Consider the following 27,171-nt stretch of genomic DNA (forward strand, 5'->3'; position numbering starts at 1 on the left):
AAATGGTAAAAATGGTAAAATGAGGTTAAAATGGAATTAATGAAGGGAATTATTTTGATGAGGTGGAAAATTGGTAACATGATCAAATAAAAAGGTGCCAAAATGATGTCAAGCTTCCCTCCTTATATTTTTTTGAATTTTGCCTTAAGGAAATCGATTTCCCCAGGAGTGAAATCGATTTCACTCTGTTCTAGAAGAGAATTTGGCGCAAAATACACTAAGGAAATCGATTTACCCAGGAGGGAAATCGATTTCATGCTGTCCAGAATGTGATTTTGTTGAAAATTGCTGCAGGGAAATCGATTTACCCAAGAGGGAAATCGATTTCATCAGTCAAAAATATGAAAAATGCATTGTTTATTGCATGTCTTTGCTTGGTACCTACAAAACAAAAGCCTACAAAGAAACAAAGCAATGTTTTTGGTATTTGGGTTAGTATGATATGCATACAAGATAAACAGTCATTGGTGCTTGATGATCCCTCTTATTGATGAGGTGAGTGCAACACCAAAAACAAAACTTCCAAATGAAACTCTTGATTAATGATTGGGATATGAATGATATAGGATCTTAGGGTCAAAAATTGGGGTATGACAGATGCCCCTATTTAAGTTTCTTCGATTTGGAGATACGATGATTGGAAATCTTCGTTTTGACAAAATCGAAGAGACTTAAATATATAAAACACAATTTTTGAACCTAAGATGCTATGCAATGTTAATGAATGCATATGGTGAGGATAAAACATGGCCACACTGGGGAGAAAAAGGAACTCCACTAGGGAAAGCAAATGTCTTGCTGGCATAACTCCGCTGGGGAAGGCAAGACTTTGTTGGAGAGACGAAACTTTGGTGGGGAAAGAAACTTCTCTGGTGAAAACACTTCGCGCCAGAGAGGTTATAGCATCCTCTTTCACTGGGGATGAGAAAAAGGGACATCCTCTTTCACTGGGGATGAGAAAGTATGCATCCTGAATCAGAATGTCAATTCTTCCGTTAACAGAAACCACACCATCGTACCATTGATGATATGAAGAGATGTACCGCCGTACCACTGACGATATACCACCGTACCACTGATGATATAAAAGAGATAATTCATCGACGTACCACTGACGATGAAAGAGATGTACCGCCGTATCACTGACGATAACACATACCAACGTTCCACTGAAGGTATGAAGAGATATACCACCGTACCACTGATGATATAAAAGGAGATAATTCATCGACGTACCACTGACGATGAAAGAGATGTACCGCCGTACCACTGGCAGTGTAAAATGGTTTTACACTGTCAACCAATCACAACCATGCATCCAATTACACCCCACTTTTAATTTAAAAAACTTTTAATGACATGACATTTTGTTGATTTTTTATTGGTTGAATGTGTAAAATAACTTTACACTGACAGTGTATGAATATTATTCTCTTAAATTATTTATTAATATGTCATTATATATTTTGAGTTATAAAATTAAATAGTTTTTTTTAATTTATAAAAATTTACACCCGTTTTTTACTTTAAAGGGAGTAATTAAGATTTGATTATGGTAATATTTTTAATTTTAACCTGATTTTAGAAAATATGATGTATATTGTCACCTGATAATATTTAAAATGACACTTTATTTATAAAATTGTCACCACGTTTTTCATTTACACATTTTTTTAAATATATTGGATGTAAATTTTAAAATTATATTAATTTTTTTGTACTAGTGTAACTAAAGCACGCATTTCCTAGCTATCTGCGGCATATGGTACGTCTCCTATCCTTTGCACTTCCCTGTTTAATTTCTTCACTAAACTAAACAATTTACGAGGAGAAGTAGAAGCGAAACAAGCTGTCCTAAGAATTCAAAGGTCGTATTAACCATCATTTTCCCAAGATTCAAATGCTTGCTCTCAAAATTAAGTAAACTGAACTTCTTTTAAAATGTTTGATAATTTTTAATATTTAATACAATATTAATATTTTTCTGTTATCCTAAGTTCTCTAGAACCTTTCACACGACACTTAGTTATAGAGCATTGCTATGCTTACACTAAAATTCCTACACCAAGTACATACACCATAAAAAATACAACAAGGCATGTGTTGTTTTGGGTTGAAAAAAGTGAGCATTGATTATATAAATAATAAAAAAAACCAAATAGTATTATTATACGGTGTAGTTGTATAATTTGGGTGTAGGAATATCATTCCTCTTAGTTATATTTTATTCCAGATTAACAGTCTATAAAACAGTATAGAACATTTGAGTATAAATTTACAACTTCACGTACTCAAAATTTAGTATTTGTTTCTACTTTGCTCTCTGTTACCATGGCAGCTACCACTCAAACAGAGGAGTATGTTGAGTTGAAACTTCTAGTTAACGAAGAGAGTAATAAAGTTGTATTTGCTGAAGCAGGGAAGGACTTCGTTGACATTCTTTGTAGCTTCTTAACAATGCCTTTGGGAACTATTGGAAGACTTTCTCACAGAGATTCAAACATGGGATCAGTTACTATTGGTTGTCTAAACTCACTCTATCAAAGTGTAGCTGATCTTGAAGAAGTGTCTCTGTTGACCGATTCAAGCAAAGAATTGCTTTTGCAGCCTAAGAACTCGTCGGAAGATTATTGCTGCACTCTAAAGATTAACATTGACGAAAGTCAGCCCACAAACTACTTCATCACGTGTGTCAACTGTTATTGTGATCGCTGTCCCTCTCTTTATATAAGCACCTCCATAGATGAACACTATAAATGCCGAGGTACTAAGCGTTCAGTGGTCCTGAAACATTTCTGCAACGGATTTGTTAACTGTGATGCTACTTTTGTCGTCACTAATGATTTAGTAATCATGGCCAACTCCATGGTTTATACAAGCTTTTCTCTGCTCAAGAATTCAGGAATAGTCACAAGTTCTACAAAAGAAGTTACAGTAAATGTCACTAAAGATAAGGTATTTATATTTCTAGTTTGGTTTTTGTTTAAGTCACCTATAATTATTAGTACTATTGATTAACATAACTATAATTATTACTATTCAGGTACTTGATCTCCTAAAGTGTGCTTTAGTCTCTAAGTCACCTTTGACTGATGTGTTTCTAGGAGAGAAACCTTCCATCGAGAGGTCTCGTTTTTTCACTAGTGATGATGGAAACATCAGTAATATCCAAATCACCATACAACTTGTTATAAGAAAATCAGATGAAAAGATATTGTTTGCTCATGGAGAGCAAGATTTTGCAGATTTACTATTAAGTTTTCTCGCGTATCCTTTAGGAGGTGTTGTGGGTAAGCTAAAAGGATGTAGTTCTATAGGAAGCATAGATGGATTATACAAAAGTATAGTTGAATTAGATGAAAACAAAAATTTCATGTCAAAAGAAGCAAAGCATCAGCTTGTTGATCCTCATTTGGTCCTGGAGTTCAAATCAACTACGCAAATATTACCTATAAACCAGTCACCAGTGAGTTTTTATTGTTATTATGAAGGTAAATGTTCCAAGCAAAGTATTCTGGATCAGCAATTTTTCATAAGTAATGAATTAAGGAGAGATGGGGGAAAATATGTATCAGTGAAACTAGTTAAGGACAAAGAAAATGCAGGAAGTAAAGAAGGTTATGTGAAGGGACCAACAACTTACCTAGTTACAGATGACTTGGTTATTGGACCTTCATCTCCGATTTCGGTTCTACTATTAATCAATCGTTTGCAAATTCCTCTTGCTGACCTGAAGGAGAAGGTTGTAACCATTGGTATGAAGGAGGTAAGGAGTACAATGTATAAACACTTTACATTAAGCACTTTCACTTCTTTGTACATTTGTGTTTGTAGTATTCATGCAACTAAACTAATTGATGATGTTTTATTTTTATGATGTAGTGTCTGAGTATATTGAAAGCTGCTTTGACCTCTACATCAGCTTTAACAAATGCTCTTAGTCACTTATTAACTGAAGATAAGGAGAAGAAATAACAATGGTTATTGTTGTGTTTTAAGATGTATTAGAGGAAAACTTGTAACCAGATATCATTACTTGATTTAGTATTTTGTTGTGTTATTTCAATTCTGGTGTTATTGCAGTGATATCTATAATCTATATCTCTATATTTTCCCTCAAAAGATGAATATTGATGCTTTCCCTGCCACCAAGCAGCCCTTAAAACTAGTCTAGCTTAGATAAACCTTTGTTGTGCATTATACCTTATGCCACCGATGTATAGCTTGCTAAACACCTGAAGAATTGAACACTTGAAAAATGGATGACACACATACCCTGTTATTGGGAGGAAATCACAAACGCAACCGAATAATGTAACAATAACAAAACAAATTCTCCCAAATAACACAACACAATTTTAGCGTGGAAAAACCTCCACTACTTACAAGTAAAAAAACCCCGTAGGCCACTTAAAATCTCCACTATAATCAACAATGAGTATAAACAAGGTTCTCTCTAACACTAGTTAGAGGTACATCAACATCATCAAGATTTGCAATCAATCTTGGAATACAAGAAGAATCAAGAGAGACAAAACAACCCAAAAACACCAAAAAATTCTAACCTCAAAAATAGACTCGACAAACCGACTTAGAAAGCTCCGAATCCAATCACTACCGTTCAGAATGTGCTCTTATAAGTCGTGAACGTTGTGTTGAAATTTCAGGACGATTCGACTGTTGGATTTTGCGCAAGCTTCGATTTTCTGGAACTAATTGTGCGGAAAAAGGGGTTGCAGGAATAGTGTTTTCTCACTATCTTTTCTTGTTATTTCTCTCACTTAATGAATGAAAAACATAATCCTCTTTGTTGGGTGATAACAAAGGCTTACACACACATGGGCCTCTCCAAATTGGAGGGAAAGCCCAACATCTATATTCCCACAGTATCCTACACATCAAAGGGACCATGACCAATTGTGCAGCTTTTAAATCAATTATTTTTCATAATTATTCTATTTAACTAGACTTACACCCACGTGATGCGCGGGACATTGATGAATTTTTTAATTAATTGGATTATATGTATATTTTAATTTTATTTAGTATAGGAAGATTTGTAATTGAGATGATAAGAGGAAGAGAATAAAAAAAATAATTTTAAATGAAAAAAAAGTTTGAATAATAAAAATGATAAATAAGATACCGCTATTTTAATTTTAAAATGACAAATAAATGAAAAAAATAAATAGTTTTGTTTTTATTTTTCTTGTTTTTTCAATATTTTTAAAAGTGTTGAATCTTATCATTTTATGGATGAGAGAAACTCTACAATCAAGCAACTCAGACTTTATGGAACAAATTATCATAGTCAAAATTTTCAATAATTTTGTTATATATTTTTTGAGAATATCTCAATCCACCCCTTGATACTCTTAGACACCTGACGAAATTCCATTCATGCCCCCTGATTACTGAGATACACATCAGGAAGCACTTTTTTTTGCTAATTTTTTTTCCCGAGCTTCATTATAAACTATTGAACATTGGGAAAATTCAAATTAATTCAGTTCAGAGAATCTTCCGTAGATATATCTACGGAACATCTTAAAAACATAATGTTCTGTAGATGTACCTATGGAACAATCTGTTATATTTTAAATCAGCTACATTTCACTCCAAAACTCCATTTTTTCGTGCAACAACAAATAAAACATCAAAATAGTGTAATGTAAAGGAAATGGTATATAGTACACCAAAAGAATATATCGTATAAATCATCCAAATAGTGTCATATACATAATCAAAATGAAGTACATCAATGTAATAAAAATACAAACATCAAAATAATCAACACAATAACTACTATGTGTAACGAAAAACATCCTTATCCTCTCCTCTACCTCTGGCCCCGCCTTTACGTCCATCACGTCATCTGTCGGCTAATATGCATATACTGTCAACTAGCACACCTGTCCTGGCACGATGTCTACGTTACAAAAATGCCCCCTCTGCCACCCTCATGATATCATTCTATATAACCCTCTAACCAGACCCCTCAGGAGAAAAACCACCGTCATGGCCTGTCCGCGCCATCTCAAGTATATCACGACAGCGAGGAAGCACATCTGAGTGTGGTCCAACTAAGACTGATGAGTCTACAATATCTCTTGATGAGCTGGTCTGGGAGGTGATCCCGCTATTGTGGGGATCATATAAGGGTGTGACACGGTGAAGAACCAACTGATGTGCCCGTCGATGCAACTGCAGTTTACCTCTGCTCTGGTCACCCGAGCCTTGTCCGGAACCATGTGATGCTCAAAGTCTGCAAAGGCCTCATCTATTTGTCGATGGGTCATCTAATAGGAACGGAGACAGAAGGGTGGTGAGAAATCGTCTGATAGTAGCCGAATTACCGCATGACGCACTCTAGATGATATCAAACTGTGATGGTCGAACTGCATGCCAACCATCTAGAACATTGTGCACGTTATCACACGGGCATGTCTCACGGTGAGCAGCGTAACAGGTGTCCTCGGCAGCCATGTAGTCCAGATAGTATCTGTAAGGATCCGGCACCTCGTTCCCTCTGAGGGGGATGAAGGCACGAGCACGTGGCATCGCCTCAGTGTATTCATCCACCTCTCCCCAACCAATGATCATTGGGAAGTGTTGTAATATTCAACTCTGAAATGAAAATAAAAACTCGGGGATCAAACATTATCACGAAATAGAATGAACAACTTTGAGAAAAAGTAAAAGAATATAAGATTGTTACTACTAAGAGTGAATAACTGCCTTCCACAGGCATCACTCTTCGAGTCTCGAGTAGTTGTACACTAGTGTTGCCGCTCCCTAGTTGTACTCATGGATCCGTGCGCAATCCAAAAAGTACCTTTGGTAAGCGACATCTATATACAAGGAGCTCGAGACCATAAACAGTCGAGTGCCAACCAAAAATATGAAGTAACACCTACGCACATACTGTGTATGTATCTCCACCTCAACTGGGTCACCAACAGCCTGCTGTGTCGCAAGGAGCTCGACATCATATCTCCTTGTCAAGAAGGAAAACCTCACGTGAGCACCGCAGGTCCTCTCCACCTTCTCAGGCGCATCCTCTAGATCAACCCCTCAATCAGAAACTCTCTCTCTCTCTCTATTCCTCCTTCATCATCCTACCGTGACAAAAGGAGGGTACCCCGGATAGGTATATGCAGGTGGCAAGCGATGTCGTCCAAAGTAATAGTAACCTCATCACGAGGCAGATGGAATGAGCACGTCTCTGGGTGCCATATCTCCGCAAATTCCATAAGCATCTCGTTATGTATAATGGAGTGCCCGATCTCACATAGGTCCTTCAACCCATAAGTTGTGAGAACATCTTGGATCCACGGCTCCGCAGGCTGCTGTAGAGATAAAATCTTCCGCCCGTGGTTGAAGAACTTTTGGGAAGCCCTATCCTAAAAATTTCTAAGTAAAACACTGTTAATAACAAGCAAAGTTAGAAATAATAATTTTCCACTGAGGAGAAAAAATAATAAGTATAAGCAATGTTACCTCTCTGTCCCAGACTTGTCTGGCTGCATGATCAGCGTACCCTGTCAACAAGGATTAATTCGAAGGACCCCCTGGGTAACCCTCAAGAGCCTCATGCGCAACAGCCTCCTCATGCAATGGGTCAACACCATTATGAGGTGGCACAGGAGATCTAACATCGGCTAGAGGTGGAACATGAGGAGCAGAAGTATCTCGACGACGTCTGTGGGTGGAGGGCATCTATGAAGTACCCTCACCATCATCCCGATGCCTCAGGGATAAAGAAGTAGAAGTGGAAGGCGCGTGCCCACTATGTTGAGGAGTAATCTTCGCCGTCCACTCAACTAAGACCTTTGGTGGAACAGAGGTGTCAGTTACGGATTAGACTATCTTGCTCCGTGCACGCCGCATAGAGGCATGATGTGCAACCCTCCTAACTATAAGCCGGTATGACTCGTGAGCCATAATGTTTGCAAGGTATTACAAATAAGGTCGAATTAGATACAATTAATTTATAAAAACAAAAAGATAAACAAAAAACCAATTATAACTTCGTAGATGTAAATATGGAAATTTTCTGTAGATACAGCTACGGAAGCCCCTAGTATTTTAAAAATTTGGGTTTGTTCTGAAGCTGCATCTACGGAACTACCTTACGTTTCATTTGTTCCGTAGATGCACCTATAGAACATTCTAAAGCTTCAAAACGAAACAATGACATATGTTACTGTTGCAGCCATTGAAAAACCCTTTTTAGTGGCTTGATCACCCGTTTTACACATATTATAATATCAACATTGTCTCTAAACTATGTTTCTTAAACTATCTAATGATTTCTACATCTAAAATTGTATTCTAACTCTCTTACGGGAAAAACTCAAAAATAACTCGGAAACTCGAAAACTTACCTATTGTATTGGGCTTTGAAGAAGTTGGAGTGTGTTGATATTGATGTTATTGTTCCCTGCCAAACTCATGAAAAAGCAATGAAGTTTGGTGGAAGATTAATTTTTTAGGTTAAGAGAGATTGAGAGATTAGAGAAAAAGGAAGAGTGTGAGAATGAGGGAGGAGAAGAGTCTGGGGCGAGTTTAACATCAAATTGTCCCGGAGGTGCATTACTGGAAACGTTCTGTAGATGCACCTACGAAACGAATCAACTTTGAAAAAAAAAGTGCTTCTGGAGATACACCTCCGAAAGCAGGGGACATTTTTGTACTCCAATATTATTAAAATGCTAAATCTTCATCATTTTATGGATGAGAGACAAAATCACCAAATATTAAAAGATAAAAGATTGTTTATTTCAATAAGGTTATTCACGCCATCTAATTAAAATTTTATGATATAACTTAATAATTTGAGGAATAAAATACAAAATTAAAAGTGTATTCTTCAAAAAATAAAGAGATTGATCTTAGATATTGATTTTAACAGTGATGATTGGTTACATAGAGTCTGAGTTATTCGAATGTAAAATTTTAGTGTAAACCTTTTTAATTTGATTCTTTGTTTTTTGTCTTGCTTTATATGTTCATCTATCAATTTAAAGTTTGTAAGTAGTTAATTGTGTTGGTTTTTCTAAACAAAACTTGTATTATATTGATTTAAATAATTTATCTATATTGAGTGATCAGATATAACTAATTTTATCTTTCAAGAATATATTAATAACTATGAAATAGATGAAAAGATCGCAAGAAAAATATATATTTTTTTAAAGTTTATAAATTTGTTTAAATTGAAGTTATCGGATGTTGAACTTATGACATGTAATAGAGAAATAAACTTTTTTTTTTTAAAATGAAGATGAGTTTTTAGAGGTGCCACATAAGAATATATTTGATGTCGCATAAATTTTTAGTGATGTGGCAAAATTAGAATTATGTGTGTCTGTGTGATAGATTGCAAGAAAAATATATACTATTTTTTAAATTTTATAATTTTTTTATACTGAAGTTATCGGCTGTTGAACTCATGACATCTAATAGAGAAATAAACTTTTTTGAAATATGAAGATGAGTTTTTAGAGGTGTCACATCAGAATATATTTGATGTGGCATAAATTTATAGTGATGTGGCAAAATTAGAACTATGTGACATAAGATATTGGTGTCTGTTTTCACATATATAATAGATTGTTTGGAAAGAGTTGCAAACTGTAAAAGTTAAGGAGTGAATGCAAACTCGTGGAAGTCATAGGAATCAAAAGTCAATTCCCACAAACGGCACTATTGTTCAGTTCTGGAACCGGATATGAGAATTTAAACATCAGTGATGGTGGATTGAAGGCTCTGATGCGATGGTGAAATGATATTGCATTTAAAACTTATTGTGAAGTCAAGACTCTTCATCTATTGTGTTTTGATGAAAACAGAGATATTAGCAAATGATAATGGCAAAAAGTATAGAAAAAAGGCTAAAGCCCACTCTACCTAGTCATCAAGTGTTTAATTAAAGCTCATTTATGCACAAGTTAACATCAAAAAGAATTCAAGACTTATATTATTTGAAGATTAGTTTTATGATCTTCTTAAGGTACAAAATTACAATAAATATTGATTAGTTAGTGCTCAAAAATATACATCTTGATACACTTACATGCATGAGCCCTTAAGACAATTTTACCAAAATGTTACATAACATAATACAAATTTGTTTTCAATTTTCCCATCAGGAAATTGACTCCCCCATATGAGGAAATCGATTTTCCCTTTGCAACCACTAAAAAAAGGTTCAGGAGATAAAATTACACATGGAAATCGATTTCCCTTGGGAAATTTTCAAATTCTAGTGTTAATGCTTTATAGAAATCGATTACCCATATATGGAAATCGATTCCCCATTGAACCAGTGGCTGGATCAAATTTGTATTAAAATTCGGACGTATCATAAACTTTATATATCAACCTTTGTACCTTTTCATTGAATCATACTTAATCCTAGGGGTGTCAAGACACTATATGTATTCATACTTTTAGAATACAAACTTCACCTCTTCCATAGCAATTTAACAACATAATATTCACTCAAATTTTCAAACAAGTATTTTTGTTCTTCATATTTCATAAAGAATTTTTTGCATGTATGTTGATAACAGTTCAGAAAATTCGTATTATTTTCATATTGTGTTTATAAATTGCTTGTTTGGAAGAGAAGATCAATCCTAGTGATTGATATACATATTCATCAATTTTATTTACTTGTTTGGTATGTTCCTTCCTATCCTGGATTGTTGGAAGCAAGAGAGTTTAGTTTGAGAGGATTGTTCTCATTCCAACTTGGGTAATTGCAAGAGGATTGTTATTGGTGATTGTGTTGGTCTTATGTAGGTCCTAACAATAGTAAAATCTCTTTCGTGTTGAAAAGGGACTGGAGTACTCTCTTATTGTGAGGGGAGCCAGGATACATCCTTGTGTTCTTTACTTTTCCGCATTTACTGCTTTCCCAAATCATAACTAGAAAAGAAAGTAACACATTTCAAAACTCTTGCACTAAAATAAAAAATAAGAACAACTTGTTTCTAAAATTCAGATAAATTTTAAAGTACCTAATTCACCCCCTCTTATGCGCACTTTTGAACTTACACTGATAATCTTAATTTGGTGCCTATTATATATACGTATATATATATATATATATATATATATATTTATATATATATATATATATATAGGGAGAGAGAGACAAAGAGGGAGATGGAGAGTGAGACAAAGGGGGTGAGGGAGAGAGATAATGAACTAGAAATTTGGTTGTCGTTTTTTGCGTATAATCGTTGGATGTGCTCTATTGTAACGCCCCAGACTGCTTTCAAGATTATCGATTGACCCCACAAACCAACGATTAATCCTTATACAGTTTCATACATGCACGGCCTTAGGATCCCTCTAATTTCAATGTGGCAATCACTCATTTCGATATTTGGCCTCGAGTGTTACATGTGGTGCAACCACGCTATGCCCTCTTTGGCCTCTAGTGTTATATACCCACCAGCTTCCGCATGGTTCATCCTCGAACCACATCGTACATTGTACTAGGAGAGGTCTGGCTCTGATACCATTTGTAATGCCCCATATTGCTTTCAGGATTAGTGAATGACCTCAAAAACCAGCAGGAGTCTTTTCAGCATGCTTTGACCTCACTCACACTTTTTCCGGGAAACTTCCCATAAGGTCACTCATCCTAGAATTTCTACAAGTCAAGCACGCTTAACTGTGGAGTTCTTATAGAACGGGATACCGAAAAGAAGATGCATCTTGTTGGTATAGGTAGTATCCATTAATCCTTATAAGCTTTCTTTTAACCATGCAGTTCTGTACCTGGACGACCTTAGGATCACTCTCATTCCGATGTGGCGACCACTCTTTGCCATATTCGGTCTCGAGAGTTACATGCGGTGAAACCACCCTATGCCCTCTTCGACCTCAAGTGTTACATCAATAGTATAGATATATTAAGGTATAAGGATGATATTCTTCGCTTATTCTAAGTATTCTAAAAAGAGTAGGATTGTTATCTGGTTGCTGGCCAGGATCGGTATGATCACCTTAAATTCAACATTGATCTATCTGGTCGGCTAAGAACATGTATGTAATAAAATCTTGAATATGAAATGTTGTTGTTGTTTATCATACCCATCAGTTCACTATTAAATCTTTCCTCTCGGCTGAAATCTCAGCCGAGAGAAACCAGTGGCACTATTTCAGTGGCACACTTCTTTACTTATATCAGTAAATTGGGATAGAAACCTTTTTCCAGCCGAATGAAAATCACTTCTCGGTAGTAGTTAAATTTGTAGAAAGTTACAAACCCTATGACTCTCTGTTTTTATTTTTATATTATTTATTAAAACGTTTGAGACGGCCCAAACCAACATTAAATAACTTTTTACCACAAATATTTCCACAAAGATGTGAGGCTGCATTTCATTAGAGAAGTAATTGAGCATGGAGAAGTCCAAGTGCTGAATGTTTCGACTGAGGAAAATGCTGCTGATATGATCACCAAGACATTTCTAAGTTGCAAGTTTTTCCACTGTATGCAGTTGATAAAGCTACATGAAGAAAGCTAGTTTGTTCCCTTGATGTTGTAGAGTTAGGTCCAAGGTGGAGATTTGTGAGATATTGGATCGAACTCTAGTATGGTCGAAGGGTAGCTTCTTGGTTCGACAGTTTGATATGGTTAAGCATGAAGTCGAAGGTTGTTCACATGCTGGTGTCGAAATGTGCTTGCTATAGTCGAAGATGGATCTAGCATGTATGCATCGAAGATGCCAGGGTTATTAGCATGTTAAATTAGGTTTTAGTGTTTAAACTCTAATTTATTAAGTTAGCTTGTTTATTAAGTTAGCTTGTGTAACGGGCCTTGTAGGAAAAACCCATTAGTTAGTATATTAGGTTTTATTATAAATAGCATACTACTCTCTCATCATTGCATACTACAAATCCTAATTTAGGGTGAGAGAGGTTTTTTGTTATTCTTGTAAACTTGTAATCTTGTTTTCTAAGAGAAAGTAAAAGAATAGCAGTTATGACCAATTCTTGTGTTCTTCTTCTTCTTCCTTGTTCTTTATTCATCCCTTGTTTTATATTTTGTTATTGGCATTGAATTCACAACAAGATATAATAAAGAGTTGTTGTGTTATATGTTCTAATGCTTTCACATCCATCTCAAAATCAAAAGGTATCATGCCAACCACTTGAGACCAACAATTACCATCAAGTACAACAGCCCCAAGTTCTCCTATGCTAATAATTGCATAGAAAAATTAGTAGTATATCAAAATCATAAGTTTCTACACAATACAAACCATGCATGCATGCAATACAATATTTCAAAGGAAAAGGAAATTAATTATAGTTGAAGAGAGTAAATGGCAAAATATACTCCATCTTCTTGAGCAGTAGCACCGAAAGAAGAGGAGTAACCTTTTGAAACTTACAATTGAGGATTATCGATTTCAACAACCGCAATTTAATTTTCAACATTGACTCAATTCGCAATAGCGAAGGCCTTGTTCGAACTAGACTCGGAGCAAATGATGATGGTGGTTCAACCGAATCATTTGCCAAATATGTAATAAATCAAATCAAGATAAGTTTCTGTAAAATTTAACATCATAACCAGTCACTTGAAATACTATAAGCATATAATAATTCAAATCTTGAATCCTCATCGAGAACTTAGATAGTCAAATCATGCATGATACTCATGCTTCCAAAGGTTGAATTCTCCTTTCACAAAATCATAGTAACCTCCCAACAATGTCAAATTCTTGTTCTTTATTCCTGCAACAACATATGGATATGTCTCTAGGTTCACTAATGAGTGCTTCACTGATTCGTGCAACATGTACAAATTATATATTAATTAGTTATAAAAATAAAATAGTTCTTTGAAATCATGGTTTGGATATTCTCCAACATTAATAGCTAACCACTTCACAGAGTGTGCATTGTTCTTTGAAATCATGGTTTGAATATTCTCGAACATAATTAGCTAACCACTTCACAGAGTTTGCATTGTTCTTTAAAATCATGGAAACCTGCATCATTCCGCATAAAATTTGGTTAAGTACGATACCAAAATAAATGTTGAAGGATGGATAAATTACAAAATAATTTTTGTCTATAAAAACTACTTTCATCTGCATAATCAAATAATGGTTGAAGTAAACATTACTATAGCATGGCGTCCATATAACAGTAACAAATAACAGTACTAGAGTAGAAAATTAATGGAGGATTCATCTTGCGATACAAACAAATTTCATGTTGTTCATAAAACACATGAAGGGGAAGCTCAGACATGCCTTAAATCGATAAACTAAAACACAAAAGTTAACATATAGTTGCTTCCATTAGTAGCATGAACAAAATATAACCAATGCATAAATTTTTTCCCCCTAAGCCTTTTATAAGTAACATAAATCCCAACTTCAGCAGCAAAAAACCATATAAAACCAAGTTTATACATTTCCATGATTCACATGCAGCCAATAAATATTCAACAATAACAAACAAACAAACAAAATACACAAATCCATGAAGTCAAAAAGTTCACCAACACCAGGAGAACAATGCTTGGTGCTCTTGTTTTTCTGAATCTGAATTTGAATTTGAACCTATAAGAAACCCTAAACAGGAGATTAGAAAAAGTCAACATCTATGGAAGCAAAAATAAGGGCAGAGTTAGAACTTTCCTGAAATTTCAATTTAATAAAAAATAAAGTAGAGATATTGAAATAAACGAAAAAAACCAATAACACTTAAATAACACCGACATAGAAAAATCGAAAAAATATACAAACACAAATAGAATACAAACAAACACGTGATAAACATAAGAAATAGATCCACAAAATATGAAATGAAGTTAAATCAGTAACACATAAAAAAACGACATAGAAAACTCATATCTTTGTCAATAACTATCGCATGAGATTCGAAAACTCACATCTTTGTCCACACCCCAAACAAAAAACGATGATGGTGGTAATCCTTAAATGAAATCTGAAAACAAATTTGAGGGATTGAATAGATTCTTAATCAGTACCTGAAAAAGTAACCACAAAATCATCAACTCAACCATAAAAAATCTAACCACAAAATAAAAACCCTAACTTTCTAAGAAAACCAAACAAAAATAAAAGAGATGCGATGAAGCAAGAAGGAGGGTCTTCTTCTATGGCAATGTCTGAAAACATGTAAATCGTTTCTCACGGTTTGAAACCCTAAAATCTCAATCCAACTGGTTCGTACACTGTAAACTGAATCGCACACCATTCTTAGTTCGGTGTGTAACACTCTTCTAAAACCCCGCAGAAATATAACATAATCAGAGTAAAATAAACAGCAAGGATGCTACAATTATTAGATAAATAAAAACATCAAGTCGATTGTCATGCTTTATTAGAAAATAACCAATATCAAACAGGTGTTTAGCACAACGGAACTTAAATCAATAGCATTAGGAAACATCTCCACACAAGTACTCAATACATAAATCCATAGCCAAAATGACAACAAGGTATAACAAGTAACACTAAGACTAGTCGATCCCAGTGTTACAATCAGAGCATGACTCGACACGAACTACGGGCTAGCCTACAAGCTATCTTCACCCAATCAAGATGCCGCTACATCCTTAATCTGAAATCATCAAAGTAAGGGTGAGTTTCATTCAAATTAATAACCATTATACAATCATAAGCAATAAGATCTCATAGCAATTATCATCCATTCAACATACATATAATCGGAAATTATTATAACAAGCAAACATCAGCACATAAGCATCATCTATCACACCACACAATCATCCAATTATATCAAGCTATAATGCAATGAATGGACTGACACTCATGCATGTGGTACCAAGATTCGTGAATCACATCACAGGACTTCTCTCTTTGATACTGCCCTCTAGTCGCTCACACCCCACATGGGCACACGACTACTGCCTCATCGCTCACACCCCACATGGGCACACGATGACTTCCCGCTAATCTCCGCACAATGGGAATTAGCCTTCCAATGCAAATGATTTATGAATAATGCACACACGACACATACTTACATCATCATACATCATCATCATTCCGATGCTTAACATCGCTTATCACCTCTTACCAATAACGTCATAACAAGTATGTACATGTATAAGCATCACTCAATCATTCACAAACATACACCACATCATCACAATAACATACACATCACATTAATGTTAATTGCCACCTTAATCCAATTCAACAATAATTTAATTGAATAAATAAATAAGTCGGCCACTGCCCGTATTATTACTTCATCAGATAAAGTATCTCCTTAGCTTCGCAACGCCCAAAACGGCACATAAATCGGATACTCGGCTCAAAAGTTATGGGTTTTTGAAAATAAAACATTTATAAAATATGCTGCAGAACCCGGTTCGTCCCACATGGGAACCGGTTCCTGGCTGCATCCAAAAGCACGCCTCTGATTTTTACTATGGGGAACCGGGTTGTCCCTATCTGGGAACCGGTTCCCAGCAACCCAGAATTCATACCTCTCTGTTTTTATAAGGGGGAACCAGTTCGTCCCACATGGGAACCGGTTCCTACGTACCTGCACAGCCAAATTCACCATTTTGACATTATTTACCATATCCCATTTCCCCCAATTTCAGGTACATACGAACATAGCACACAAATACCATCAATTTTCACATCATCACACATTTCAGACAAGTTTTATCCAAGTATTAACAGCATATAACATGAGTATTAACAGAATCATGTAATTCATACAATTTCATCAAAACCTAACAAAATTCCCAAACCCGACACATACGATTGAACTAGACAACAATTCTAATCAATCATACTACCTACAATCGCATAAGGATTACTAACCCGAAGAATCCCCCCTTACCTCAGAGTCGAATCTTCGAAGTTCTTCTCCCCCTTTGGCTCTTCTCACTTTCACGTGTTCTTCTTTTTCTCAAAGTCTGTCTCTTTTGCTTCAACCTCCCTTCTTTCCAATACCTTTATTTTATGAAAAATAAAATAAAATATTATAATGGGCTTGCTTAGTTAACACCCCCTTCTGCTAATCACCACTCTAGCCCAATGCCAATACTTCATCATTTTCCAAATAATTCCCAAAAATTATTAATTCTAATAATTTAATTAAAAAAATAATTAATTTAATAAACAAGAATTAACGGGGTGTTACACGGTGTGATACCAAAACTTCAAAAGAGATGGCGAAAGAGAAAGAGAAAGAAGAAGAAGAAGAAGAAGAAGAAGAGAAAGAAAATGATAGGGAAATTAAGAAAAGAAGAAACGAAGAAGAGGAAGAAAGCGGGTCTGAAAGTTGAAGAAGTCACTCGGAGAGAGAAAGAAGAAGAAAGAGAAACAGACATTGAAAATGTGATGTGATGAATTGGTTATGTTGAAAGCAGAATAAGGTGGGGTTACATTGGTTGATTTGTAACCAAACAACCCTATGTGACATCATTAACGCATTCCAACCTAATGATCAAAGGAAAAAAAACAACCATGTAATTGAAACAAAACTATATGACATCGTTAGTTAGAAAAAGTAAATTTTGGACCAAAAATACCGTCAATTTGGTGAGTTGGCAATACTAGAGAGAAGGTCAAAATATATTTTTCCAGATCCATAGGTTTTCTTATATGATAGATATGTTTTCATCCTAGTTTACTTAATTTATGTGAGAATTTATTAGTAATAAAGTTAAAATATGAGGCTTTTCTCGGGTGGATATTGTTGTACCCCAATTTTTGACCCTGAGATCCCACATCATTTTGTGCATAAGGTGGTTATCATCATCATTATTATTTATATATCATTTGCTAACAAAAATATACAAAAAAGAGATTGTGTTTTGCTTGTTGCTTGTTTTCCAAGGCAGGTGATTGATTAAGGAGCTCAGGAAAATTAGGTTTTTCAGACCCACAAAGGAGCTCAAATATTCTCATATGCTCAATTTATTCCCCTCATCAAAATCTAAGTCCAAGAGTGGCTTAATTCAAGATCAACAACTTTCAAATTCATCTGGTGCACAAATTAGGGTTTTTGATGTAACTCCTCTGAGGAGTTGACTTTTAATCAAAACATGGCTCCATAGCTCAAAACATGATTCAAGGGGCTTCAATTCAACATTACAATCCACTCACATCACTCATTTGAAGAGAAGACCTTGATTCAATTGGAATCCACAAGAATGCAGTTCATTTGGAAAGAGTCAACTATGCAGGTCAACCTTTGACTTTTGAGAAATTTGGTCAACTATGGACTTTTTAAGATCAAAATCATCAACATATGATTATTGAAGTCATTTGATCAAGGAAAATCAATCAAAAATAAAAAAGTCAACAAAAGTCAAAGTTGGAAAATTCAAAGACAAAAAAATTTTGTATTTTCAAGTGTTTTGGTCATAATTTCATGGGCGAGTAACTTCTAATTTCAAGAATACAACTGAAAAAACTTCCAACATGAAAGTTGTAGATCTTGATCCAATGAACAAATTTGTCACATATAAATTTTCCCCAAACAATGAATCATTTGAGAGTTATGGGATCATGAAGTTTCTAACAAAAGACTTAAAATTTTCTAAGTGTTTTAAACTAGATTTCTTCCAACTTTGTTACCAATTTTCACGTAGTTCCAAAATGATTTTGAAGAAACAAAAAACAAGTGGATTGAAGTATGTAGCAAATGCTTTCCAAAGAGACCATTAGCATGAAATTTCAACGCTTGAGCTAAGAGTTATGAATTTGTGAATAAGACACCATGACACTTGAATTTCAAAGCATGAACATGAAGAACCATGATCCAAGCTTATCCAAATCTGCAAGAATCAAGCTAAGACAAGTACTCTTGCTTATTTGAAACACCATAATCAAAAGATTACACTCTCTTTTGAGCTATAATCCAAATGTCTTATGCTTTAACCAAGTGATCATCCATTAATGGCACAAAGGCAACACTTCCATTTTAGAAAAGCAATGCTTTATGAAAAGTCCACTCTTTGAGCCACTACAATGTTTCTTCTGCAGCAAAAGTTATACAAACTCAACAAGAAAGCCAACAATGCGCAGAGAAAGTCATTAAAAGCATGCTTGAACTTGTACCTCACTCTTGAAACCATAAACTTCTCATTTCTTCATGGAGAAGCAAGATGGTAGAACTCTCAAACCACATAGCCAGATGGTCGGATTATTTCATCCATAAACCCTAATTATTGCCTATAAATAGAGACCAAAGCCTCTTGCATCAAACACACAAGAAATCCCAAAGTCTCCCTCTCACTTGAAAGCCCATTTTTGTGTCATTTGCATTTTCATAGCCATTTTTAGTTTTGAGAAATATGAGTATCAAACCACCATCCAAACAACTCTAAACATCATTTAGAAGCTGCCCATCACCTTCACCACCCTCAAAACCACCTCTAACTCAAAATCACCATTAAACCTCCATTTTAAGTGTTCTTGAGCCTTAACCACCAAACTCACATTTGGCCCATACATTGTCCAAACTACCAATCCTGATACCTTCTATATAACATTTAGAAGCTATCCAATCCATTGAATCACATCTTTAACACTTGGAACATATTTTTCCATTTTCATTTTTTTGTTTTGCAGTTGGAGTCGAGTAGAGTAATTTAAGAAAATTCAAAAGCTTCCAAGCATTTAGTTAGCATCCTTGAGGTACCAGGAAGCTATTTGGATCATCACAAAATCTCTGTCATACCTCTAAGTCACTCTACAATTTCCAATTTCAGAGATAACTAACTCAAACTTGAACTCATTGATAGAGGTGCCGTTTTGATTAAAAGTTGATACCATTGTGTTCAGAATTTATCAAGGATCAAAATCCCTCTGGTTTCATTCATTTATTCAAAATGTAGATCAATTAATTTGATTTTGAAGTTTTAGGGTTCTTAGCTTTTTCAAGAAATTAGAGAGTTATAGCTCAAATAAATTAACAAATGATACATGGTTAGAATCATGGCTAAAATTTGAACATGTTTTGCTTTTGAATTTCTGGAAATGATCAAGTATTGAACTTGTTTGAATTTCTAAGAATCACGAGCTGGAGGTTGAAGATGAAGTTCAACTCAGCTTTAAAACACGTTTTTTAATATATTTACGTGTGTATTTGTTTAACAAATAGAGCGCGTTGGTTTAGTGGCTATGTTTTGAGCCTTATATTTAAGAGGCTTGGGTTCAAGTCTTTCTAGGGCCAACTTTATTTTTTAACACTTGTTTTCTTCTTTTTATTTTACAACTTTGATATTTTATTTAAAATAGCAAATCAACTTATTTTTAAGTGATTTTTTGCATGCTTCTCATTTAACTTCCCTATTTTATGAATAAAATTTAAAAATCCAAAAATATAATTTATTTATTCATTTAAAACTTAAAACAAAATAAGTCCTTTTATGCTTTTAAAGGCTTTTAAAATCATTTCTTTTTGATATTTTCACCAAGTAATCTCTTGTATATTTTTGTGTGAATACTTCTAGGGCTAGGTTAAATTCTCCTTGATGATACCATGTTCCCTTAAAACCAACTCTCTTTTAGAGTTTGGTATTTTAGTCAATTAAAATCTATTAGGTTTAGGTGTGGTTATAAAACCCTAATATTTAAAAAACCGTAATTTGAATCTTTGATCTTTAGCTTCACCATGTTGATATAACTTGTCGCTTTGATTTTTTTCTTTGTGTTTGTACATATACTTGTTGATTTTTATCCTTGTACCTTTGTACTTTATTTTATAGTATTATCATTGTACATATGCATGGGGTATCCATCCATCATCCATCATATTCATTCATACGTGAAATGATCCAAAGGTATAAACATCCTTCTACCCCATCACCATTTGAGTTTACATTGATCTCTTTGTTATACTCACTATTTATGGTGATTTCTGGTAAACAACCGCTAGTCTTCCAAATTATAAATATACTTTGGTTACTCGCAGGATCGACTAGATTGATCCTAGGACATGTGCCGAAAAGTTGTCTTTCAGAATGATTTGATTCATGTTCTCTTGGTTTTTTATTGGTTTATAAGGTTATGTTATGATTGTATAAATAACTTTGCGAAATAAACTAAATGAATGTACGACGAAAAGTAAATTGGTTAGACAATAAACGTAAGTAAAACTTCGACAAGAATGTAAAAGGGATTGTAAATTGCAGGAATGGAAAGACTTAAAGAAAAAGTAAAGGACTTTAAAGATACTTTGATTCTATAATGGAAATACAAACATATGTAAGGTGTTGGTGTTATACGTACATTTCTCAGCGACAACTCTTTCTCTTAACGCTTGATACTTGAGTGATTTTGTGAGTAATTCGACCCTAGTGTTCCTACGCTAATGAAATGCCACGTTGCCCGTATCCATGTGTTTCAAATCTCTGGGGCGCCATGGGTCCTCGTTGGTTTAAACAAAACATTTCAAAATTCAAAACCTCCCGCCCGAATCTTATTCGATACGTGGAAACGTATTCTTCATGAGAATGTATCGAAATACTTTAAGTTTTAGCAACCTTGTATTTCGGAAAACCATTTAAGTCCCGAAGACCACCTATCTTGATTCAGCTTCAATTTTAGGAATCTTCATCACAAATAACATTCTCAAAAATAGCCATCCAAAGCCATTTTCTCATTGAACCTTAAGTCTTCGAAAAGCCTATACAACAATCGAAATCTCCAGCTAACAATTTTCCCCCAATAAATGCTTGTTTCAGAAAAGTAAGAGAAATAGGTGTTTCTTGCCATAATGAGATTTTGATTTCCTTGTACTTCTTTGAGTTCCAAGACTCTGACTAACGTCACAATCATTTATGACTTTTCTTTCAAAGATGTCTTTTCATTTTCAAAAACGTCTCTTCAAGACATGCGTTCCCACATTTTAGCATTACTCATAATCGCTGCTCCTAGATACTAGGAGTAAGGCTAATAAGTGTTCGACCGCCAGACGAGTGAATCAGCTGCCGACGCGTGTCTTATTAAACTTTATTCAAAACAAAATAGAGATTTGAAAAGTTTTCACTAAACCTTTAATACCAAGGTTTTACCATTTAGGATTCTTTCTTCTTCACACATCATCGTTCTTTCATTTTCCTGATCGCAAACACGCAAAAACCCTTTTTTAGGTCTCAACTCTATTTTTTGAAGCAACTCACTCATGACGTCTTCCACCGTCCAAAACCCATCAACGGAACTACAGACGCTCTTCAACCTATCCAAAAACTTCAACACCCCACACAAGTAGCGAATCGGCAATACATTCTAGATACAAACCTGGAAGAATCTCGATCTATTTATGCTTCCCAAGTAATTATCTCTTTCCTTCTTTCTAAAAAGACTCATGCTTTTATGGGTCCTCTACCTGGTGATAACAATCCTCTTCAAAACAAATTCTTCCCTGTTTATTACAAGACTATACCCTTAGTTAGTAAGAACAAGATAGACAAAGGGGGTAACCCACTCTTAATTGAAACCACTAGTGTAGAAGGCGCTTCGAAAGAAGCTGTTGTAGTTCCAGAAAAAATTAGGTTAGATTACATGACTAATTTTCTCAAAAAATTTTAAAGCGGTCCCTTTAGTGAAGGATCCCGAGCTTTATTATGCGTGGTTGGCTAAGGTTGAAGCCAAAAAGGCTCCATTCTGGAAAGAATTAGGGATTTACGATTTGATCCAATTATCAAAGACAGGCTTAGGATATAACCAAACCATGTTAGTAGCATCTATATATTTCTGGGATGCTTCCCACAATACTTTCCATCTTCCTTGTGGGATGATTACCCTAACTCTTTTTGATATAGCCGCTATCACAGGGCTTTGACCAACAGGGGAAATCTTCGATCCTAATTACATGGATACCGATACCATACAATTTAATGAAATTAAAGCCACTTTTACTCCATTCATCATGAAACACCATGACAAAACGACTGACGAAGTATCAAACGAAAAGCATATCGCATTTCTGGCACTTTGGCTTTCGAGATGTGGTTTCTGTTCTAGATCTCTTTAAGTGGCTAAGAGGTATCTCTGTATGGCTAACCAAATCAATGTTGGAAAAAAGTTGAACTTGAGCCAGCTAATTCTAGGGTAACTTTATGAAAGCCTTGGCGAATCAACAGACTTCATCAAAGACAACAAACCTAGATCTTCTATTCTTTTCACCGGACCCTTTTGGCTACCGCAGTTATGGCTTAATTCCACCTTTGAAGCTTTCCTTCCAAGTAAAGGCGTTATTGATGAGAAAGACACAACTATTCGGAACCGAACAGTTGAAGGAACTAGACTTGCCCACCTAACCCCTTTAGAAGCAGGAGGAAAACTGCGCGAAGCTTTTCGAGCATATATCATGATGTTCGCTAAACGTTATCACTTCAGTCCTTCTATGGCTCCGTTTGTGAGAAGAGAACTAGGTCCCGAATGGTTTAGGCGAGAGTTTCCTGCAACCTCTCCAGATCAACAAGTTGAATCTATGGTTATTTGGGAAGCCTTTTTGACGCCTAAACTATTGTATCATCGACTACGGTCCCTGAAGAGCCATTGTTGCCTTCTCTTTTATCAACCCAATCTCGTATCGAGACAATTTGGGTTGGTTCAGCTCAAACCCAAATGCATGTATGACAAAAGAAGCCACATGTGTTTGCATACTATGCACTCATCCAAAGACGATTATGAGTAAAAAATTACCAAATACATTGGCATCACGACCCTCTCTCCCATCTCTTTCGAACCTGCTTTTTATTCCACTATAGATTTCCATCAGTGGTGGACGGAATATTATAACAAACAAATCTTCGACGCGGATGGCCTTTCGCAAGAACTAACTGAAGCTTTTGCTGGTGTGCAGGAGAGCTTCAAAAAAGGTACTTCAACACATATTAAAGAAATTCAAGCTTTCCAAAAGTTCTTTGAAACTATATATATACCTAATGACCTTAGTAGGACCGTTCGTGAAGCCGCGGTTACTTTACGTGAAAAGTTTTCCAATAAATTGGATAAGCTGAAATTGCCCACTGTCATACCCCAAATTTTGACCCTAAGATCATATATCATTCATATCCCAATCATTAATCAAGAGCTTCACTTGGAGGTTTTGTTTGTGGTGTTGCACTCACCTCATCAATGAGAGGGACCATCAAGCACCAATGATTGTTTATCTTGTATGCATATTATACTAACCCAAATACCAAAAATATTGCTTTGTTTCTTTGTATGCTTTTGTTTTGTAGGTACCAAGCCAAGACATGCAACAAACAAGGCATTTTCCATATTTTGGACTGATGAAATCGATTTTCCTCCTGGGTAAATCGATTTCCCTGCAGCAATTTTCAACAAAATCACATTCTGGACAGCATGAAATCGATTTCCCTCTTGGGTAAATCGATTTCCCTAGTGTATTTTGCGCCAAATTCTCTTCTGGAACAGAGTGAAATCGATTTCAATCCTGGGGAAATCGATTTCCTTAAGGCGAAATTCAAAAAAATATAAGGAGGGAAGCTTGACATCATTTTGGCACCTTTTTATTTGATCATTTTACCAATTTTCCACCTCATTAAAATAATTCCCTTCATTAATTCCATTTTAACCTCATTTTACCATTTTTACCATTTAAATGCCACTTTAATCACCAATTAAACATAAGCTAATTACCAAATGCAAAAAGACCAAACTACCACTACTCTTGCTCCGATTCTATAAATAGAGACCTCTACTCTCTCATTTCACAAGCTTTGAGAGCCAAAAAATCCCTTGCAATTTCTCTCCTCATCCCTACCAAATTCACCAAAGCTCTTTTTCTTTCATAAAGTTTGTGAGTCACATCTTGAACCTCAAAACTTTGAGCTAAACCACCATCCATTTCACTCGTTTTTCTTCAATTGTTGAGAGATCAAGATTTGTGTTGGTGATTCTTGAAGTAGATCTAAGTTTTGTTCAAGATTTGGTAATTTTCTTCATCTTTATTCATCCATCATAATGTGATTCTTTTGTGCTTGTGTGTGATGCATCTTTGATGCTATATTGGTCCTATTTGATGGTGATTTGATGCAAAATTCTTGCTCCAATTGATATGTAATCATAAGGTGTTTGTATGTTTGATTAAGTCAAGTTTTATGCCTCCTAATGCTGATTTTTTGAATGCTGCGTGCAGGAAATCGATTTCCCTCTGTAGGAAATCGATTTCCACCTTATTTTTTTTTCAAATTTTGAACTCTGCACTCAGGAAATTGATTTCCTACAGAGGTAAATCGATTTCCTGCTGGCAGAATGTGGTTTTTTTCCTTTTTTATGCTTGTTTTGGCTTCCTACTTCCTCCACTTCATTAATATCATTGGATCTAGGATGTTGATAGGTTTGAAAGAACCAAATCCATAATATTAGATGAATGATATTAATGATAGTGTGAGTTGATTTTACTTTATGCATTTTATCTTCTTCTCTTTCTTTTTTTTTCTTTTGATCGATGAAAGTCTTAACACTGAGAATTCTATGGATTCTTGGTAAAGACTAGATCGTTACCTATTTTCTTTTCGTGCGGTATTGCTTTCAGAAGGCGATCTACATATCGTTCTGTTAGAACAAGATTTGTTCTGATCAATATTCTTAGTTTTGATAATGTGGTACTCTAATACATTGCAATTTCCCTTTCAGGAAATATATAAAGAGTATGCACAAATCAGCGCTCAGAAGCTTTGTCTCAGAAGGTTCAGCATGCAACATCAGAACATGGTCTGGCAAGACATCAGAAGATGGTCAAGGCAGAATCAGAACATGGGTCTATGGAAGCATCAGAAGAACTTGAGATCAGAAGCAGAAGCACTGAAGTTCTCATGGTATCACGCTCAAAAGCACTTCAAGGTCAGAAGACAAGAAGATGCTATGCACCAAGCTGTTTGACTCTGATGATATTCAAATATTTTATTCACAAACATCAGATCAGAAGAAAGTACAAGTGGCAGGCTACGCTGACAGACAAAAGGAACGTTGGAAGCTATTAAAGGCAACGTCAGTAGACACAGCGTGAACAAGGCTCGAGGTAGTTGACAAAAGCGTGAAACATTAAATGCAATGCTGTACGGAACATGCAAAGCATTAAATGCTCCCAACGGTCATCTTCTCAAACGCCTATAAGTATGAAGTTCTGATGAGAAGCAAGGTTAACAACTCTGAACCAATTCTGTGAATATTAACTTGCTGAAACGCTGTTCAACTCAAAGCTCAGAAACTTCATCTTCATCAAAGCTCACTACATTGCTGTTGTAATATATTAGTGAGATTAAGCTTAAACGTTAAGAGAAATATCACTGTTGTGATTATAGCTTTTCAGAAGCATTTGTAATACTCTTAATTGATTACATTAAGTTGTAAGGAACTAGAGTGATCGTGTTGATCAAAATACTCTAGGAAGTCTTAGAGGTTATCTAAGCAGTTGTAACTAGAGTGATCGTGTTGATCAGGAAACTCTAGAAAGTCTTAGAGGGTATCTAAGCAGTTGTTCCTGGAGTGATCAGGTTGTGATCAGAATACTCTAGAAGACTTAGTCGTGGGCTAAGTGGAAAACCATTGTAATCCGTGCGATTAGTGGATTAAATCCTCAGGTGAGGTAAATCACTCCGTGGGGGTGGACTGGAGTAGTTTAGTTAACAAGAGAGTTGGCATTGGTTATGAGGGTGAAATCCCATACAAGCTTGAATCTGTGTGAGTCGGGGAAAATCTGACATAGAAGCCATGGGATCGACTCGAGTCAATATTCCGTTTGAAATCGCCACCGCGCTTTATTTTTTCAAAGGAAAAGGGAAAAGAACGTAAAACCCAAAGTTTTGTTTTTAAAACAAGAAAGAGAACTCAGGTTCGGGTGTTGATTATATGAGGGGAAGGTTTAAAGCACCCCTCATATCCGTGGTACTCCACGGGAACCTTTTTGGAAATCTGTGTTGTGTGTGTGCTAAAAAACGGTTTGTTTTATTTTTAAAATAAGCTCGGAAAAGCGTTAAGCTTTGGGCCTACATACCTCCTCGGTGCAATGGAGAAGTCAGAGCTAATGTAGTTCCGCTTTTGGGAAAAACGTTTTAAAACGAATAAACACTTTGTTGTCGTTAGAGAGAAATACTCAGCCATTGATCTTGAGCATGAGAACAAACAAGTTCTT

At 35.3% G+C, this 27,171-nt stretch overlaps 1 protein-coding gene across 1 annotated transcript; it reads left to right on the plus strand.

Moving 5' to 3' along the window:
* The first annotated feature begins 2,331 nt into the window (after positions 1 to 2,331).
* LOC131614084 (uncharacterized) lies at positions 2,332 to 3,975 on the plus strand. The gene is made up of 3 exons (XM_058885712.1): positions 2,332 to 2,955; positions 3,044 to 3,766; positions 3,883 to 3,975. The coding sequence occupies exons 1-3, from the start codon at positions 2,332 to 2,334 to the stop codon at positions 3,973 to 3,975; spliced, it is 1,440 nt and encodes a 479-aa protein (XP_058741695.1).
* The last annotated feature ends 23,196 nt before the right edge of the window (positions 3,976 to 27,171 follow it).

Source organism: Vicia villosa, linkage group LG6 (assembly GCF_029867415.1).
Source record: "Vicia villosa cultivar HV-30 ecotype Madison, WI linkage group LG6, Vvil1.0, whole genome shotgun sequence".
Taxonomy (NCBI): Eukaryota; Viridiplantae; Streptophyta; class Magnoliopsida; order Fabales; family Fabaceae; genus Vicia; species Vicia villosa.

Bases quoted from the DNA above. Each gene is read 5' to 3' on its own strand.
- LOC131614084 (XM_058885712.1), top strand. From the start codon at position 2,332: ATGGCAGCTACCACTCAAACAGAGGAGTATGTTGAGTTGAAACTTCTA. The intron at 2,956-3,043 runs GTATTTATATTT...ATTACTATTCAG, and splicing joins TAAATGTCACTAAAGATAAG to GTACTTGATCTCCTAAAGTG. The intron at 3,767-3,882 runs GTAAGGAGTACA...TTTATGATGTAG, and splicing joins TAACCATTGGTATGAAGGAG to TGTCTGAGTATATTGAAAGC.